Source organism: Nelusetta ayraudi, unplaced genomic scaffold (assembly GCF_046127955.1).
Source record: "Nelusetta ayraudi isolate G7.1 ecotype Tasmania unplaced genomic scaffold, CSIRO-AGI_Nayr_v1 ptg000219l, whole genome shotgun sequence".
Classification (NCBI taxonomy): domain Eukaryota; kingdom Metazoa; phylum Chordata; class Actinopteri; order Tetraodontiformes; family Monacanthidae; genus Nelusetta; species Nelusetta ayraudi.
In genome coordinates, this window is record NW_027466268.1 from 73,993 (window position 1) to 91,926 (window position 17,934).

The 17,934-nt window shown below is 52.6% G+C and overlaps 1 protein-coding gene across 1 annotated transcript; it reads right to left on the minus strand.

The window, feature by feature from the left end:
• Positions 1 to 1,137: 1,137 nt before the first annotated feature.
• LOC142881835 (zinc finger protein 385D-like) lies at positions 1,138 to 17,814 on the minus strand. The gene is made up of 8 exons (XM_076016189.1): positions 17,641 to 17,814; positions 13,961 to 14,088; positions 6,694 to 6,816; positions 6,108 to 6,273; positions 5,303 to 5,494; positions 5,026 to 5,207; positions 3,939 to 4,040; positions 1,138 to 3,324 (listed from the first exon to the last, which is right to left on the minus strand). The coding sequence occupies exons 1-8, from the start codon at positions 17,780 to 17,782 to the stop codon at positions 3,100 to 3,102; spliced, it is 1,260 nt and encodes a 419-aa protein (XP_075872304.1). The 5' UTR covers positions 17,783 to 17,814; the 3' UTR covers positions 1,138 to 3,099.
• Positions 17,815 to 17,934: the final 120 nt, after the last annotated feature.

Genomic DNA, 17,934 nt, shown 5'->3' on the forward strand with positions numbered 1-17,934 from the left:
CACACACAAGCTTGAACTGCTTCTCCACTGGTGGCGAGAAGATCATGATTATCTTCTGGACACATGAATTCTCATCACTTCCAGATTTCCCTTGCCAACCCTCAGCCAGGCGTGATGCTGTTTGGATGCAGACTTGTCAACAATCTCCTGCTGCTGTGTTTACCTCCTTGATTTCCTGGCAAACGCTCTCCTCCTTGCCTTACTTCCACCCTCCGCGTGCTGCAGCAGCTCGTGTCCGAGTGGCCTTTGAAGTGCTGCAGTCGCAAAAAGTGGCGACCTCACACCAAGAGCCCATTACTGCCTTTCTTTCCCCTCCACCAGCAGCGGCAGCGGCGGCAGCAGCAGCAGCAGCAGTGGCAGCAGCAGCGGCAGCAGCAGCAGCAGCAGCGGCAGCAGCAGTGGCAGCAGCAGCGGCAGCAGCAGCGGCAGGCTCTCATATGGCAAGCAGAGGTCCACTCTGTGACCTTTGCACTATCTTCAGGTGGCAGACAAGGAGGAGGGTGGAAACACAGTCCCACACACACAAACACACACTGGGGTCTGTGGGGTCTGTGAGGAGGAGAAGCAGATGAGGAGAAAGACGGGTGAAGGTGAGGAGGAGAGGGAAGTGGAGGGAGATGAAGGCTGTGAAGCTGGTCGGGGGGGGGGGGGAGGTCGCTGGCAGTTAAAGAGCAGTTGGGTGAAAAAAACAGCAAAAGAAATAATTAAAAAAAACAGGAGAGGGGAGAAAATGAAGCCGTCAAAGGGCCTCAGGCCGAGCGGCGGCGTCTGGGCTGCCACCTCCACCTCTCAGAATTTAGATGAGCTCTGTTTAGAAATGTGAGCAGCCCGGCGGCAGCGTGAAGCTGCAACCACAGAGTCAGACGGAACGCCGCAGCTTTGTTTTATCTCTGGGGGATGGACGGCGGAGCCAATGGGGGAGGAGGGGCAAGAGTTTATCTGGACTCATAAATAGTTTCGTGAGGAGGATCATAAAAAAAAAACCCAAACATAAATAAATAAATCAAGGCAATACATAAACTTGAAAAACATTCTCTGCAGGCTTGGTTTAGGACGTGAAGCTGAGGAGGTGGAGCTGAGATCTGAGGAGGAGACGGACGACACTGGAACCCCGAGAAGAGCCAATCAGAGTCAGACGAGTCATCACAGCTGCTGTTTATTGGAAAAAAATAAAATAAACATCTTTCAGGGCTGCTTTGATCCGTACTTACATACATTACACTGTACCTGGACACGGACACACACACACACACACACACACACACACACACACACACACTCGCACTGGTCACCACATCACCATCATGACAACTGCACACGAAAACCAAACACTGTAAAGGTCCCACATTATCTCCCCCATTGGCTCTGTAGTCTTCATTTAGCCCTCTGTTTGCAGCCTTCGGTTTCAGAGGGGCGGAGCCAACACCTGGCTGGGGGGTGTGGTCAGTGCCCTTTGTGACGTCACACATCACCTCATTTTTGTCTCATTTTGAATTTGAAGTGAGCTCAGGGTGCAGAGGAGGAATCTTTCTAACTTTTGGGGGGTTTGCTAACATTTGTTTTATTTTTTTTATTTTCATTTGATGCGATCGTGAACAATAGCCAAGTAAGATGATGTGTCCACTATCCATTGGCCAATCATGCGGTTCACTGCAGCTCAGCGGTCCGCGTGAGGAGTGGCCAGGAGATGTCTGTCAACTCTGCGTCTAAAGGCTTGAAGACCACCGTCTGCTGCTGGGGTAAACTGCACCACACCAGGACAGCAGTGTGGGGAAAGCTTCTGTCCAGTGAGTGTGTGTTGGAGTCTGGGGGCTCAACAGCATGATCTGGCGTGGCTGTGCATAGGCGGGTGGTTCGCCGTCTGACGTATGGTGGAGGGAGTACATCGGCTCTCAGCGGTGAGTTTGCTGGCTACTCTCCTGAGTGCTGCCCGGATGGAGATTTTGGTCCGGTGTTTCGACCAAGACAGCTTGTGGTCAATCGTGACGCCCAGGATGTCAAGCTGGTTTGCGGTGGTCAGTCCGTGCCCGTGGAATAGCAGGTCCATCTGGGATGGGATCCTCTTTCTTGGGAGTGTCATGAACTTGCACTTCGAAAGGTTCAAATGGTGGTCTTCCATCGGTTTCCACCAGAGGGAGATTTGATGGAGATCCCGATTCAGGCTAGCCTCCACTTCAGCCCTGTCTGCTGGAGATCTGATGCGAGCACAGAGGGTTAAGTCGTCAGCATACATATACAGGAACAGGACAACCCTGATGGATCTGTCCGATTGGTAGTTTTGGAGCCATGAGAGCAGCTTTCCACACACTCCTCTCGAGTGCACTTTAGCCAACAGACCGTGATGCCAGACTCTGTCGAATGCCCCCTGTATGTCCAAGGCTATGACTCAGGCTTCCTCCTTCCTTCAAGTCCAGGTAGTTGTTCCACTTCTGACACAGGATGTTCAAGAGGTCAGCAGCGCTGTGTCCTGGTCTAAATCCAAACTGTCTGTGGGATATGAGATTGTTCCTGAGAATGCACCTCTGTATTGGTTGGTTCACCACTGCTTCCACAACCTTGCTAATGACTGAAAGCAGGGACATGGGGCGGTACCTTGATGGACCAGCTTTAGAATCTTTCTTGTGCACCGGTGCAACAGACGCCAGCTTCCACTGGCTTGGAAAGATGACGAGGCGACACAGAGGACTTGCAAGCTGAGGCCTACGTTCCTTAAGGACTCTGGTGGGGATCGGATCTGGTCCCGAGGCTTTGTCCGGTTTCAGACCTTTTAGGAGCCTGTTGATGTCCTTTGGTTTGAACGCAATGCTTTCAAACGTGCAGGCAGTAGTTAGACATGAGAGATGCAAAAAATAAAAAGATTAGAAAGTGAATTTTGCACAATATGGGGCATTAAATGAAGGACTTTTCCTGATTGTCATACAGACTCTTGGCATTGATCACTTATTAGTGGGATAAAGAAACAATGGTGCCGCAAAACAAAATAACAAAAAACAAAAAAAGCATTTCTGTGGTAACACACACACACACACACACACACACACACACACACACACACACACACACTCTCCTCTCCTGCAGTTCTCAGGTGTCCTGCAGAGGTCAGTAGGGGGAGAAGAGAACCTGCGTGGAGCTCAGGGGCCCCGGGACCGCGGGCAGCAGCGGCTGGGGCAGGGCGTGGCTCTGGAACAGCGCCGAGCTGGAGGCGGGGCAGAGGGGGTGGGCGGGCGAGGACGCCATGGCGGCGGCCACAGACAGGTGGCGCTGGAGGAGGCAGGAGGCCAGAGGTTTGGTCAGGTCCTGGGTCTTCTGCAGGGTGAGACGCAGCTGAGGAGGACAAACTGAAGTCAGGAGGGAAAACCCAAACACTGGGAATCTGCGGCCACCTGTGACGTCTCAGAGGAAACATTCAGATGAAAGCAGCGCCGGCACGTTTTTCTAGAGGAGCAGTTTGGTTCTTTATGTAATCCATCTGAGAATCTACATCCACATCAGCCCGATGCAAACACTGCTGGAGCATCGGGGCGAGAAAGAAAAGCTGTCCGAGTGTGAAAAGTCAGTCACTGTGGCATTCAGCAGAAATTTAAAGGAAGTATCGGAGGAAAAAACCTTGAACTTGAAAAAAAAAAAAGTTGAGTAAATGCTGCAATGTCTCTGTTTTACGTCAAACTGACTTTTTCAAGTTGTTCTTTACAAGAAGAAGAAGAAGAAGAAGAAGAAAATATTAACAAATAAAACAGGCATTTTTCACACGGGTTGCTCTGTTTTTACGTCAACCTGACTTTTTCAAATTGTTCTTTACAAGAAGAAGAAGAAGAAGAAGAAGAAGAAGAAGAAGAAGAAGAAGAAATCCACAAGAAGAGTCTGCATTTTTCCCTCGGGTTCCTGGAGGTTTGGGAGGAGCAGCAGCAGCTGGGCGACTGGAAACACTGATTACTCACCGACTGGAAAGTCTGGTGCCGCTGGCCGGGAGGGTAGGGGCTGAACTTGGGTTTGGCCGGTTTACCTGCCGCTCTGTCTTTGTGCCTCCTGCTGCTGATGTGCTGCAGTGGAACAAACACACAAACAAACACTTGCAATTGAAACATCAAAAAAGACAAAAAAAAAAAAAAAAAAAAGCAGGAAAAAAACGACAGAACGCTTGTAGAGGGGGCGGAGTCCAGGGATGCAGGAGGGGAGGGGCTTAGAGGGGGAAAGTGATTGGCAGTCAATAGCAGATGGTTCGGGAGAGAGAGAGAGAGGGAGAGGAGGAGGGTGAATATTCATGAGCACCTGGCCAAAGATATCTTCTGAACAGGCGGCCGTGCACGCTCCTCGTCATGCCACGCACGCACGCACACACGGACGGGCAGGGGTCGCGTTATCGCCGTCCACCTGCGAGCGGCAGGTGCGAGCAATCACGCCGTCGCCGCCGCTAAAATATGCATCGGCGAGCGCTGACAGCTCCGCCCGGCGACTCCGACCTTTCCCCCCCGCCGCCTGACGGCGCCGCCAGCAGCCGCCGTCTCATTGTCACGCTGCTCTGGCCGACCTTCACAGAGGTGGATTCTGTTGACAGCCGCCGCCCCCCGGCTCCAGGACCTCGGTTTGGAGGGAGATATAATTTTATCATTTGAGCTTTGATTGATCTTTTATGGAAGCTGAAAAATATTCTAATAGAAAACCCCACGTCTGAATGACACAATGACCTATTGCAGTGTGGAATTGTTTTACCTTAAGAGAAAATAGGGGGTGAAAAGTTTTTGGGGTTTTTTTCAAGACAAAAAAAACTTTTAATCTAGATTTTAATTATTTTGAAATTTTTATTTGGAGCCAACTTCCTGTTTTGGCAGCTTTCCTGTTTCTGTTCTGGACGTGCAAATTTATGGAGATGATTAAAAATGAAAGAGCTGCAGGCTACCTTCAATAAAACCACCGAAGAAGACAACAACGGAAAACGTGACACAGATACAGTGTGACTGTGGGCTCTTCTTTTGTCAAATGTTCCGCTGGGTTCGACCGGGGTCAAAGGTCATCGAGGCCGCCCACCTGTTTGAGCTGCGTCTCGGAGTTGACGTGCACGTCGCAGATCTCGCAGTGGAAGGTTTTGTTCTGGAGGCCCGTCGACGAATCGGCCGGCGCGGCCAGCTTGGACTTGACTCCGCCCCTTGGGAAGGACTTGATGGCTCCGTCGCCGCTGCGCGCCTCCAGCATCGTCTTGTGTTTGGTGCCTGCGGATGCAAAAAAAAAAAAAACAGCTTTAAACTTTCCAGGAGCGGTCTGATCGAGCGGTGCGAGGAGGACAGACAGTGACCTTTGACCTCACCGCTGTTGTGAGCCTGCAGCTGGGAGGCGGAGTTGACTGCCACCTTGCACAGGGAGCAGTAGAGGAGACGCACGGCCTTCTCCTCCTCCGTCTCCCCCTCTGGAGCCGCCTCCCGGCTCTCCGGCGGCCCAGTCCGGGTCTCCGTGGAGGCGGTGCTCGACGGTGATGGGTCCAAACTCGGGTCCGGTGGATCTGAGGAGACGGAGGGAGAAACTACAGAAATCAGGTCCGGTGGATCTGAGGAGACGGAGGGAGGAACTACAGAAATCAGAACGGACGAAAGAAATGAAGAAGTTTTCTTTTGCTGAATTCCTGGAGTCCTGCGAGCGCTGCGTCGCTAATCAGACTTGAAGAGCTTTTCCCAAGAGAGGCGCCGACGGCTGAAGCCTCTCAGCCGCTCAGCCACTCAAGTGGCCTCCTGAGAGCCTCTCCACAACCAACTCCCAGCTGCGTCGCACCGCACGAGGAGACGAGTGATGGATTTATTTCCTTCTCCCCGTCCTTGAGCTCGCAGCTGAAATGTCTTGTTTTCATGTCTTCACACCCACACGTGTATGCAAATGCGGCGGCACAAACACGATGTCACGCGGGCTGTAATTGGAGCGTTTCTGCCGTTGGTGTTTTTTTTCCTTTCAGGAAACAATGATCCACCTTTAAATCTGCTCGCTGCAAGAACCGAGGCAGGAGGTCCGGTGCAGGGAAGTTGTGAGTGGGAAAATGAGGTTTGTGGATCTAATAGTTGTAGTCGGACACACACACACACACACACACACACACACACACACACACACACACACACACCTACCTCCTGATCTGGTGGGGTCGTCGCTGCAGGGCTGCCAGCTGCTCGGCGACGTCACTTCCTTATTTGCGGTTGACGGTTCCAGAGTCTCGGTGTTGTGTTCAGGGAGGTCCGGAGGTTTGGACCGGCTGGGCTGTTTGGGGCTGCAGTGGTGTGACGAAACCTGCACCTGCACAGGTGGAAAATCGGCATAAGCTGAACTCTTTTTTTAATTTTTTATATACATATTCTGTTCAAGTTTGTTTGTTTCCAAATCCTGAAATTCCCAACATGGGAGACGAACAAAGTTGGATTCTAAACAGGCGTGCACGCTGAACTAAGCGTTTGAGCATCGAAAGGAGCGACGTCCCGCCTTCACGTGCTCAGCAGCGCCGTGGCAGCGCCGTGTGAACAGGTGTGCACGTGCACATTGCGACCAGGATGCCGCTGCAAAATCCTCAGAACCAGTAAAGCAGCTTCCAGGGCTCCAAACTGGCTCTCACGCATGGGTGTGGGTGAGACAGAAAGGGTGGCAGCCAAATAAATTGTAAAAAAAAAAGAAAAAAAAGAAAAAAAAAGAAAGGTGCAGCACGTCCAAAACCACACCCACCTCGCTGGCGAACCTCAGCCGACAAACTCTGCAGGCGCTGGACTTTGTCAGCGGCGCCGGCGGTGGCAGCAGCGAGCTCCGCACAAAGCCTGAAGCCGTCAGCACTCTGTGGATGTGATCCATCTGGAAGAGAAGGAGACAGCGGCCGATGACGCTCAGGTCCAGACTCCTGAGCCACAAGCAGCCGCGGTGCCGCAACTTCTACTCAAACAGTCTCTGTCCTGCCAGGAAGCAGAGGAGTGCATCCTTCACTTCCTCCTGCTTCACCGCGCACTGACTTGAATTCAGCGACCACGCCCCTCCAGCCAGGTGCTGGCTCCGCCCCCTCGGGCCGGGAAAACTAGAGGGGCTGAAGTACTGCGAGGACGGCTCGGCTGCAAGGTGAAGGCCCTGAACCCGGTGCCGGAGCTGAGACCTTGACGAGAGGAATGACGACGTCTGAAGTCAACATTTCAGACAGACGGCGACGGAACCGACTCCACTGTGTGAACCCTGACGAACCGGCCGGCTCTGAAGAGCCACTCGGGTGAAAGTCTGCACACAATGAAGCGCTCAAGGGCTGCAATACACCTCAGTGATTGGCTGGTGGCGGCAGAACGCAGGAGGAGGCGGAGAGGGAGAGGTGGAGGTGAGGGAGGAGGAGGAGGAGGTGGAGGGGGAGGAGCAGGAGGAGGAGGAGGAGGAGGAGGAGGAAGTGGAGGGGGAGGAGGAGGTGGAGGGGGAGGAGCAGGAGGAGGAGGAGGAGGAGGAGGAGGAAGTGGAGGGGGAGGAGGAGGTGGAGGGGGAGGAGCAGGAGGAGGAGGAGGAGGAGGGATGAAGCCTCGCATCGTATTTGATGCAGTATATAAACTATACGGCAAACAGTTTTTTAAAGAACCATCAAATGTCCATTTTGACCTCTGACCTCCTGCCTCTTTGTCTGGACGGCCTCGACCGAGACGAAGAGCAACTAAAGCACTTTAATGCTGTTTTGCCTCCCCTACACAGAACCTGACGGCCATGTGACAGACGGGGGTGCAGCGGCTGTCAAGCAGCCTTTTAAAAAGCATCGGGGGGGGCGAGAGGTCGCTGTTCACGCCGCCGCTGCCGCCGCCGCCGCCGCCACCGCCACCCGGTCGCCAGGATACACAGAAAAAGGAAAAGTCAGGTATTGAGGAGAGAAAAAGGTTCGCAAAACAAAACCCCCAGGGGGCGCCGCCCACCTGCGGCCCTGTTTGGGTTAGGGCCGAGAGGCCCAGTGAGGAGCGGCAGCCAGCTGGGTTCTCTTCAGGGGGATAACCGTCACGCCGCAGAATCCGCGGGGATCCGGAGAGAGAAGGCAGACGTTCCTCGTTCCAGTAAATGTGGGATCGGTTCTTGTACGCTTCATCTTCTTGTACGCACAATAAAGAAAATTGATCTATATGCACGTGCGTATGTATCGTATAGCTCAGCATTCAGAGGCTCCTCTCGGGACTTTATCCCAGCGCCGCCTGGAACCCCTGGAACCTGTGATGAAACACAGGGATCCAATCACGGCAGAGGATTGTGGCGGGAGGCCGGAGGTGAAGATGTGCTGCGTCGTTCCGCATCGGCCAAGTGGCTCCTGGCGGCTGCTGGGGAATAAGAGGAACCTCAGCGGGGGGGCTTCCCTCCAGCAGCAGCAGCAGCAGCAGCAGCAGAGGCGGAGAGCCACGCCGCTCAAAGCCTGCGCGCGTGTGTGTGTGTGTGTGTGTGTGTGTGTGTGTGTGTGTGTGTGTGCGTGTGTGCGTTCTCATTTTCTTTGTTCCTCCGTGCTCTCGTCCACACTGCTGCTGCTGCTGCTGCTGCTCTCTTATCTCCTCCAGGCCCCTGCGGCTGTTTGAGTTTGTCAGACACCTTGAAAATGAACAAGTGTCTGATTAGATGTCGGTCACGGCAGCGAGCACCGGAGAGAGAGAGAGAGACAGAGAGACACAGAGAAAGAGAGAGAGAGACAGAGAGACAGAGAGAGAGAGAGAGACACAGAGAAAGAGAGAGAGAGAGAGACAGAAAGAGAGAGAGAGAGAGACAGAAAGAGAGAGAGAGAGACACACACAGAAAGAGAGAGAGCGACAGAGAGAGAGAGAGAGCGACAGAGAGAGAGAGAGAGAGAGACACAGAGAGAGAGAGAGAGCGACAGAGAGAGAGACAGAGAGAGAGAGAGAGACACAGAGAGAGAGAGAGAGACAGAGAGAGAGAGAGACAGAGCTCGACGTGCAGGAGGATACAACTCCATCAGCAACAAACATACGGCCCGCGGGCCGGATCAGGCCCGCCAACTGTTTTTTTCCCGGACCACGAGAGTGCTGTTCTAAATGTGTCCACTTGGTGTCGCTACATCATTTTTGCTTCGCAAACAAACTCAACACTGGGGCTGAGCAAACCGGCACAAGTACAGCCACTCACGTCTCCTATTGGCTGCCCTCATTGCCCCAAAATGTCTCAGTCGAAACAGACAAAGTCAATGCAGAGCAGTGTTGCCAACTCGGCGACTTTCTCGCAAACATCTGGCGACTTTCCAACTCCCCATGGTGACTTTTTTCTTTGTCAAAAGCGACTAGCGACAAATCTAGCGACTTTTCCTGGCGTTGTTACGTTGCGATCAAGTGCAAATGGTCAATTATGCAAATTAGATGATGACGTCATTTGGCTACTTTCAGGACAGCCAATAGCGGCTTTCCTTACTGAGGAGTTGGCAACACTGGTGCAGAGTGCAGAGTGCTGAAATAACACAAGTAAAGTAAAACAAAGAAAACAACTGGAAGTTGTTGTTATTTTTACGTTATTATTCCCACAGCATGATTTTACCGCTCCGGCCCGCTTGGGAAGAGATTTTCCTCCATGTGGCCCGTGAACCCCAGTTTGACACCCCTGGGTTAGAGGGTTAAAAAGTGAATTTAAAAAAAAAAATGGAATTGAATGGAAATTACAAAAGGATTTGCAGCTTCTGTCACGGCCATGAGGAAACACTTGGGTTGCGTAAAAGAAAGACAGGCTGAGAAGGAAAAAAAAGAAGTTTGAAACGGGAGCTCGGCAACGAGGCTGCGTGAGATTTGAGGAGTGAAAACAGAGCGTTTGGCTGAGAAGAACCATCAGGGGCCGTTTCTCCGGTCTGCTGTGAGGAGATTACGGCTGCAACACAGGGATGGAAAACAGACTTTCCACCTGGACGCCTGTCAAATCCCACGGCTCGCTTTTCCTGTGCGTTCCATACGCTGCGCGTGTTGTTCTGCGCGGCTCGCAAGCGTGACAGTCTGGCTTGTGCGACGTCAGTGGAAGAGCGTGACGCCTTTGGACGCTTGGGGGGGGGGGGGGGGTTGGCGTGGAAGCAAAGCCTGAGTTCTTTCTTTCCGCTGTTTTTGTTTGCTTTTGTTTGTTTTCCCTTCATCGGGAGAAATTCTGTCAAACTACAAAGTCCAAACTACCCGGCGAGGTCCTGGATCAACAACAACAAAAACATGGAAGAAGAGAGAGAGCGCAAAAAAATCCCGTAGCCACGGCAACCCACAACTGGGCACCAAACAAACACTTTTTGCAACACACACACACACACACACAGCCGCAGCAGCCGGAAAATGCCGCCTGCTACTGTTGCTGCTGCTACACAAAAGAAAAGAAACTCAGAGCACAAAGTGTCCAGGGAGAAGAGCCGGGTGGAGTTCAGCTGGGAGCCGGCTTTAAAAAAACTCCCCCCAAAACAGTTCCACAAATTACATTTTGCTTTAATTTATATGCGTTGTTGTTGTTTGCTACTTTTGTTTTTCTTCTTCTGAATCCAAAAAGGGTTGAAACGGAAACAATGAGCGGCCCGGGAAAGGTCAGAAATCAACTAGGAGAATCAGTCAGACGGATCAGAACCGACTGGAGCTTCCGTCGCTGGCTGGGCTGGGGTGACGCAACTTTTACACATTTCACAACCAGCGGTTGCTTTATCTTAAAAACAAAACAGAACCAAAAGCCCTCTGAATTCAAATAAAGGTGTTTTTTTTTTTTCCTTCAATCAGCAGAATATTCTGTCAAGGACCGTGAAACCCATCGATATGCAGCTTCAGTGCCCATGAAGGAGAAGAAATAAACACCCCTACACAACCTGGAGCGCTGGGGGAAAAGAAGACAAGGGCGGCCGAGCAGCACAGGTGGGCACAGAGGCCATGAAATGAGAGAAAGGAAAGAGTTATAAATAGATGAGAAAGGGGAGGAGCCTCCGATGAGAGAAGGTGAGATGAGACACTTGAAGACGCGGAGCAGCCAGCAAAGGTCATCCACCCCAGCAGGGGGAGCCGATGGAAAAGCTGCTGAAAATTTGATCAAAAAATCCTAAGAGTCAGGGAGGTGGTGGAAGAGGAGGAGGAGGAAGAGGAGGAAGGTTAGACGGAGGAGTGGGAGGAAGAGGTGGACGGAGCCACGGTTGAAAACTCCCAGAGAAAGAGACGGCGTGAGATGTGACAGAGCCGAGGTGGAAAAATGAAGAATGGGAAAGAGCAAAGACACAACGACTCACACCCACACACAGCACGCCCGCACACACACACACGCAACACACACACACACACACACACACACACACACACACACACACACACACACGCAGATTCTAGATTTGCCAAAAGAAATCTCGCTGCTAATGACCGAAGCACCTAATGATTAACCCTGACGAGCCAGATGGAACGCGTCCTAATTCCTTTGGATCGATCTCGCGCTCCAGTCTGGCCTGCAGAGACTGTTTGGGGAGGTGGAAGTCCAACTTGGAAGGCGATTGGGCGAACCAATCACGTTCAACTCAATTCCACATCAGCGAAATGGGCCGCAGCACTGAGTCTCTAGGGGATCTTCTAGACACTCAGACATTCAGATCCTCATGGCAACCACTCAAGGCTTCCTGGTGCCAATATTGTCAATGTCTATCGTTAATATTGTCAATAATGTCTGATTAAATAAATCTTTTTAATCCCTGCTGTAGCTTTTTAAGCTAGGCTATTTGGCAGCAGCAGCAGCAGCAGCAGCAGCAGCAGGACTTGTTGCCACTTCCTGCACGCCCTCATCCGCGCCTTCTCCTGGGATTTTGAGGGGTGCAGGGCCACAGTTGCTTCCTGGTTGCGTCACAGCTGAAAGGAAGCTGATTGGGTGATGAAATCTATCAGAGCGACGCGTCCTTGGAGTTACAACAGGGCTTGTAGCGGCTAGCTTGTGTTTATACAGATCAGGATTTTGTGCGCGCGCTCGAATGTGTGTGTGTGTGTGTGTGTGTGTGTGTGTGTGTGAGGTGAAATGAAAGAAGAAAAAAATGATAGCACATGCACGCACACACTGAGACACCTCAGGCAAAGCTGTGTAAGTCGTGCGTTATCGGAAGTCACACACCTGCTACGACATCGCTCACTCTTCTGAATGCTAACAGCAGGAGAGGACAGAGGGGGAAAAAAAGGCCTCAGAGCCGGGAGTCCATCTAGAGCAGGCATGGGCAAACTATGGCCCGGGGGCCATATGTTAAGCTTTTTAATCTGGCCCGCCGAACTTGAAGAACATCAAATTAATAGTAAATAAGTCATCAAATAACTGTATTTCACATTAATTTTTGTCAGTGTTTTAAAAGTAATTTCAATAAAGAGCTAAATATTGATTTTGTTGTAACTTTGCTTTGGTTCATTTTCAGTTGACATGAAATCCTGTTTTCTACGTATCCAATGGTCCATCCATCTGCTGCTGCTCCGGCCCCTCTGTCACATTTTAGAGCCCACTGTGGCCCCACCAGTCAAAACGTTTGCCCACCACTGATCTAGGGCGCTCTTGCTAGCTGCTCCTGGAGCTACACGGCTAAAAGGAGGAGACAACTTCACCCACCACCACCAGTAACACCACCAGTAACACCACCACCACCACCACCAGTAACACCACCACCACCATTAACACCACCAGTAACACCACCACCATCACCACCACCACCAGAAACACCACCACCAGTAACACCACCACCACCACCAGTAACACCACCAGTAACACCACCACCAGTAACACCACCACCACCACCACCAGTAACACCACCACCACCATTAACACCACCAGTAACACCACCACCATCACCACCACCATCACCACCACCACCAGAAACACCACCACCAGTAACACCACCACCACCACCAGTAACACCACCAGTAACACCACCACCAGTAACACCACCACCACCACCAGTAACACCACCAGTAACACCACCACCAGTAACACCACCACCACCACCAGTAACACCACCACCACCAGTAGCACCACCAGTAACACCACCACCACCACCACCAGTAACACCACCACCACCACCACCACCAGTAACACCACCACCACCACCACCACCACCAGTAACACCACCACCATCACCAGTAACACCACCAGTAACACCACCACCAGTAACACCACCACCACCACCACCACCACCAGTAACACCACCACCACCACCAGTAACACCACCACCACCACCACCACCACCAGTAACACCACCACCACCACCAGTAACACCACCACCACCAGTAGCACCACCAGTAACACCACCACCACCACCACCAGTAACACCACCACCACCACCACCACCAGTAACACCACCACCACCACCACCACCACCAGTAACACCACCACCACCACCAGTAACACCACCAGTAACACCACCACCAGTAACACCACCACCACCACCACCACCACCAGTAACACCACCACCACCACCAGTAACACCACCAGTAACACCACCACCAGTAACACCACCACCACCACCACCAGTAACACCACCACCATCACCACCATCACCACCACCACCAGTAACACCACCAGTAACACCACCACCAGTAACACCACCACCACCACCACCACCACCAGTAGCACCACCAGTAACACCACCACCACCACCACCACCACCAGTAACACCACCACCACCACCAGTAACACCACGAGTAACACCACCACCACCACCACCAGTAACACCTCCACCAGTAACACCACCACCACCACCACCAGTAACACCACCACCACCACCAGTAACACCACCAGTAACACCACCACCACCACCACCAGTAACACCACCACCAGTAACACCACCACCACCACCACCAGTAACACCACCACCACCACCAGTAACACCACCACCAGTAACACCACCAGTAACACCACCAGTACCACCACCAGTAACACCACCAGTAACACCACCAGTAACACCAGCCGGCCGGTGTGGAAATGCCACAGCTCATCATCACAGGTGACGTGTTAGACGACAGTGACTGATGGTACTCACATCGGGGAAGCAGGGCAGCAGGCGGAAGGGGGGGCGGGGCTTCACGTCAGTGGAGGGGGAGGCGGCCACCGGGGTCCCGCCCCCCACCGGGCGAGTCGGAGGCAGCGCCACGGCGGGGCACACGTTACCTAGGAGACGGCAACAGCGGTGAGGAAGACAGGAAGTGACAGGTGTGGGGGAGGAGACTCTTGAGGGTGGAGCCAGTTCGTGGGGGCGTCGACGCTGTGAAAGTAGAACAACTTAAGAGTCGGTGTTGTGTGTTTTTGTTTAAAAGTCAGTGTTTGATCAGCTCTCGCAGCACCTTCACTCCGTCGTCAAGGACTCGGTTTGTCCTCCTACTCACGTCCTTCCTGCCTTTCATGCCAGATGAAGTGCTTTGTGTTTACTTTGAGGGATTTATTTTTGTGTCCAAAATAAAAATATAAAAATTATGCATTTTCATAAGATCTGGTTGAGAGAAAAAAAACATTTAGAAGTACGCGTTTTATGATGTTTTTTTTTTTTTGTTTTTCATCTTTGTTTCTGATGTTGCAGCCTCAGTTACAGCCCCCCCCCCCCCGAGAAAAAGACAGCATGAATCTGCAGGAAGCAGCATATTTAGCCCTGTGTTTGCGGCACCTTCAAGTAAAATACAACGTCAGAGACCTCAGTTCTGATAACACGGTCGGAAAACCTGAGATCTTTCTTTTCGATGGACCAGCTGACACACACACACACACACACACACACACACACACACACACACACACACACACACACTTGTTGCCTGATTAAATAATTTCTGGCCCACTCTCAGTATTCACTCTTGATTTCAAACCATTAATGTGGTGATTCAGGTCACCACATGAAGTCCTGCTTTCACACCTGCCCCCCACCCCCCCACACACACAGTGTCTGGCACCTAACTGGGCTTCAATAAGGCAGTTAGTGAAATTGCCGTGCTGCTGATTGGAGGCTTGTTTCCCAGTTTGCAGCGTCTCTCCAGGCCTGATTGCTGCCCGACTCTGCATCACCGGCCATTGTTGATAATCACTGGTGTTGAAATAAATAAATAAATTCAGAAGTAAAATAAGTAAATACATAAATGGCAACGCGCCCGTCACCTGCCGCTGTGTCAGCTCTGTGACTGCAGCCAAGCGTTTCATGCATTTCACTTCAGGCTGCTGCAGAAAAGACACATTTGTCGGAGTTGTTTCCGCTCAGTAAACACAAATAAATGCAGGCCATTAGAGTCCAATGAGGGCCGTTCAAAAGCACAGAGGGGAACTTCTTTTCAGCAAGCTGGAGTGACCAAAATCAATAAATCAGTCAGGAAGCTCCTGCCTGTCTGTCTGTCTGCCTGTCTGTCTGTCTGTCTGCCTGCCAGTCCAGCCAGCAGGAGGACTCGTCCCCAGGCGTTGCCTTGCCTAGACCCGCCTCTTTTCTCTTCCAAGGATGCTGATTGGTCCTGTCTCACTCAGACCGGTGGAGAAGCCGTCAGCTCTGAGCTTTCTGAAGGACCCACAGCCTTTATTCACCCCCCCCCCCCTCTTTCGCAACTGGAAGTGTTGGCAATAAATCACCAAACCACACATCGGTTGTGTGTTTGGACAACAGGGCAGGAGAATAAAACACACTAACTTAACACAACAAGGTGCCATGCTGCTGCTGCTGCTGCTGCTGCTGCTCCCCGCAGTGATCTACACAGAGTGACTCACAATTATCTGGCACTGACTGCCTGATTTCATTGTATCTCTGCTACAGTGACAATAAAGGCTAGTCTGATTCTGATTCTGCCTGCCTGACTGACTGACTGACTGGCTGACTGACTGACTGACTGACTGCCTGCCTGACTGACTGACTGACTGGCTGACTGACTGACTGACTGACTGCCTGACTGGCTGACTGACTGACTACCTGACTGACTGCCTGACTGGCTGACTGACTGACTGACTGACTGGCTGGCTGACTGACTGCCTGCCTGACTGCCTGCCTGACTGACTGGCTGACTGGCTGACTGACTGACTGACAACCTGACTGACTGGCTGACTGACTGACTGACTGACTGGCTGGCTGACTGCCTGCCTGACTGACTGGCTGCCTGACTGCCTGACTGACTGCCTGACTGCCTGACTGCCTGACTGACTGGCTGCCTGCCTGCCTGCCTGCCTGCCTGACTGACTGCCTGCCTGACTACCTGACTGACTGCCTGACTGCCTGACTGACTGACTGGCTGACTGGCTGACTGACTGACTACCTGACTGACTGCCTGACTACCTGACTGACTGCCTGACTGCCTGACTGACTGACTGGCTGACTGACTGACTGGCTGACTGGCTGACTGACTGACTACCTGACTGACTGCCTGACTGCCTGACTGCCTGACTGACTGGCTGACTGACTGACTGACTGGCTGGCTGGCTGACTACCTGACTGCCTGACTGACTGGCTGACTGACTGACTGACTGGCTGGCTGGCTGACTACCTGACTGACTGCCTGACTGACTGACTGACTGCCTGACTGACTGACTGGCTGACTGACTGACTGACTGCCTGCCTGGCTGACTGGCTGACTGACTGCCTGCCTGGCTGACTGACTGACTGACTGACTGACTGACTGCCTGCCTGCACATCTGGCTGTTGGACATTGCAGCCTCCCTCCAGCTGCAGTTGCCAGGCTCCAGGCGGTGGAGATACTGTACACCTGCTGCCTGCCTTGTGAGTCACCCTTTCAAAATTAACCACCTATAGGCGGGTAGTGTGTGTGCGTGTGCGTGTAGGGACTGAGCGAGAGAGAGGAAAAAAAAAGAGTGAGATCACACCTAAGGAAAGAAGAAGAGATTTCAGCCTCATCCTCATCTGCCTCCTGCAGCTGCTGGAGGAGCAGAGAGCCGAAGCCACCGACCCGGCCGCCCACTGAGAGGAGGGCACAGCGGGTGGACTGAGCGGGCGCCTGCCCCCCCACCCCCACCCCACACACACACACACACACACACACACACACTGCCAACTCCAACCTTCAGCTCTGACTTTAACAAAGTGGCTTATTGAGGCAGTGCAGCGGCGGCTGGGGGAACTCTTCCTCTGCCGGGTTAAAGACTTGCAGAGCAAGGAAGAGGAGATTCCAACTGCAGTGTGTGTGTGTGTGTGTGTGTGTGTGTGTGTGTGTGTGGCCCCCAGCAGGCGAGACGAACACGCAAGGAAATAAATGAAGCTGTAAATATTATAAGAAAAAGAGAAGAAGTGTGAGCGCTCAGAATGTTGTCTTGCTGCAGGCATCACAACCCCTGCTGCACAGTGTGTGACATCACAACACACAACGCCACACTTCCCGGTGACAATGGATGAACAGCGGTGCCCTGCCGTTCTACATATTAGATTAGAAATGCAGCCTGCATTCTGCATTCAGTCACGCGGCGGCACCGCCGAGTGGAGCGCATCCTGTTCAGCTGCGCTACTTTGCGCTTCTGTCGAAGGCGAAATGCCGTCCCCCGCACCCCCCCCCCCCCCCTTTCTTTCTATTTTTTAAATATTGAAGTATTGCCATGAAGCAGCTGCGCATTGTATCTGACCGCCTCTCACGCGCCTTTCAACGTAGCAACAAGTGACTCTGTGCAGCGGCGGCACTGAGCGGTCAATAAAAGGTGGGAGAGACATAAAAAGTCACGGAAGGCTGTGAAAGACACGAGACGTTTACGCACCGAAATACATGAGGGGGCTCCACGTGCAGTCCGCTCGATCAGTACGGGATGACGGCGCGTGCCATGACGCGTCCGCTCCTCCGCGAGTCGCTCGTCCCTCTGCTGCTGCTGCTGCTGCGGTGCCGAGGCTGCGTCCTCCCATCTGGATTCCTCCTCCTCCTCCTCCTCCTCCTCAACCCCCTCCCCCTGCTCAGTTCCTCCTCCTCCTCCCCCTCCCCCTCCTCACTGTTCCTCCTCTTCCTCCTCCTCCTCTCCCTACTCAGTTCCTCCTCCATCTCCTCCTCCTCCTCCCCC

What these genes read in the sequence shown, in the direction of transcription:
- LOC142881835 (XM_076016189.1), bottom strand. Translation starts at nt 17,782, where the DNA reads ATGGGAGGACGCAGCCTCGGCACCGCAGCAGCAGCAGCAGCAGAGGGA. An exon ending in GAGCCCCCTCATGTATTTCG is followed by an intron (nt 14,089 to 17,640) that starts GTGCGTAAACGT and finishes GCCGTCTCCTAG; the next exon opens with GTAACGTGTGCCCCGCCGTG. An exon ending in GGCACCAGACTTTCCAGTCG is followed by an intron (nt 3,325 to 3,938) that starts GTGAGTAATCAG and finishes TGTCCTCCTCAG; the next exon opens with CTGCGTCTCACCCTGCAGAA.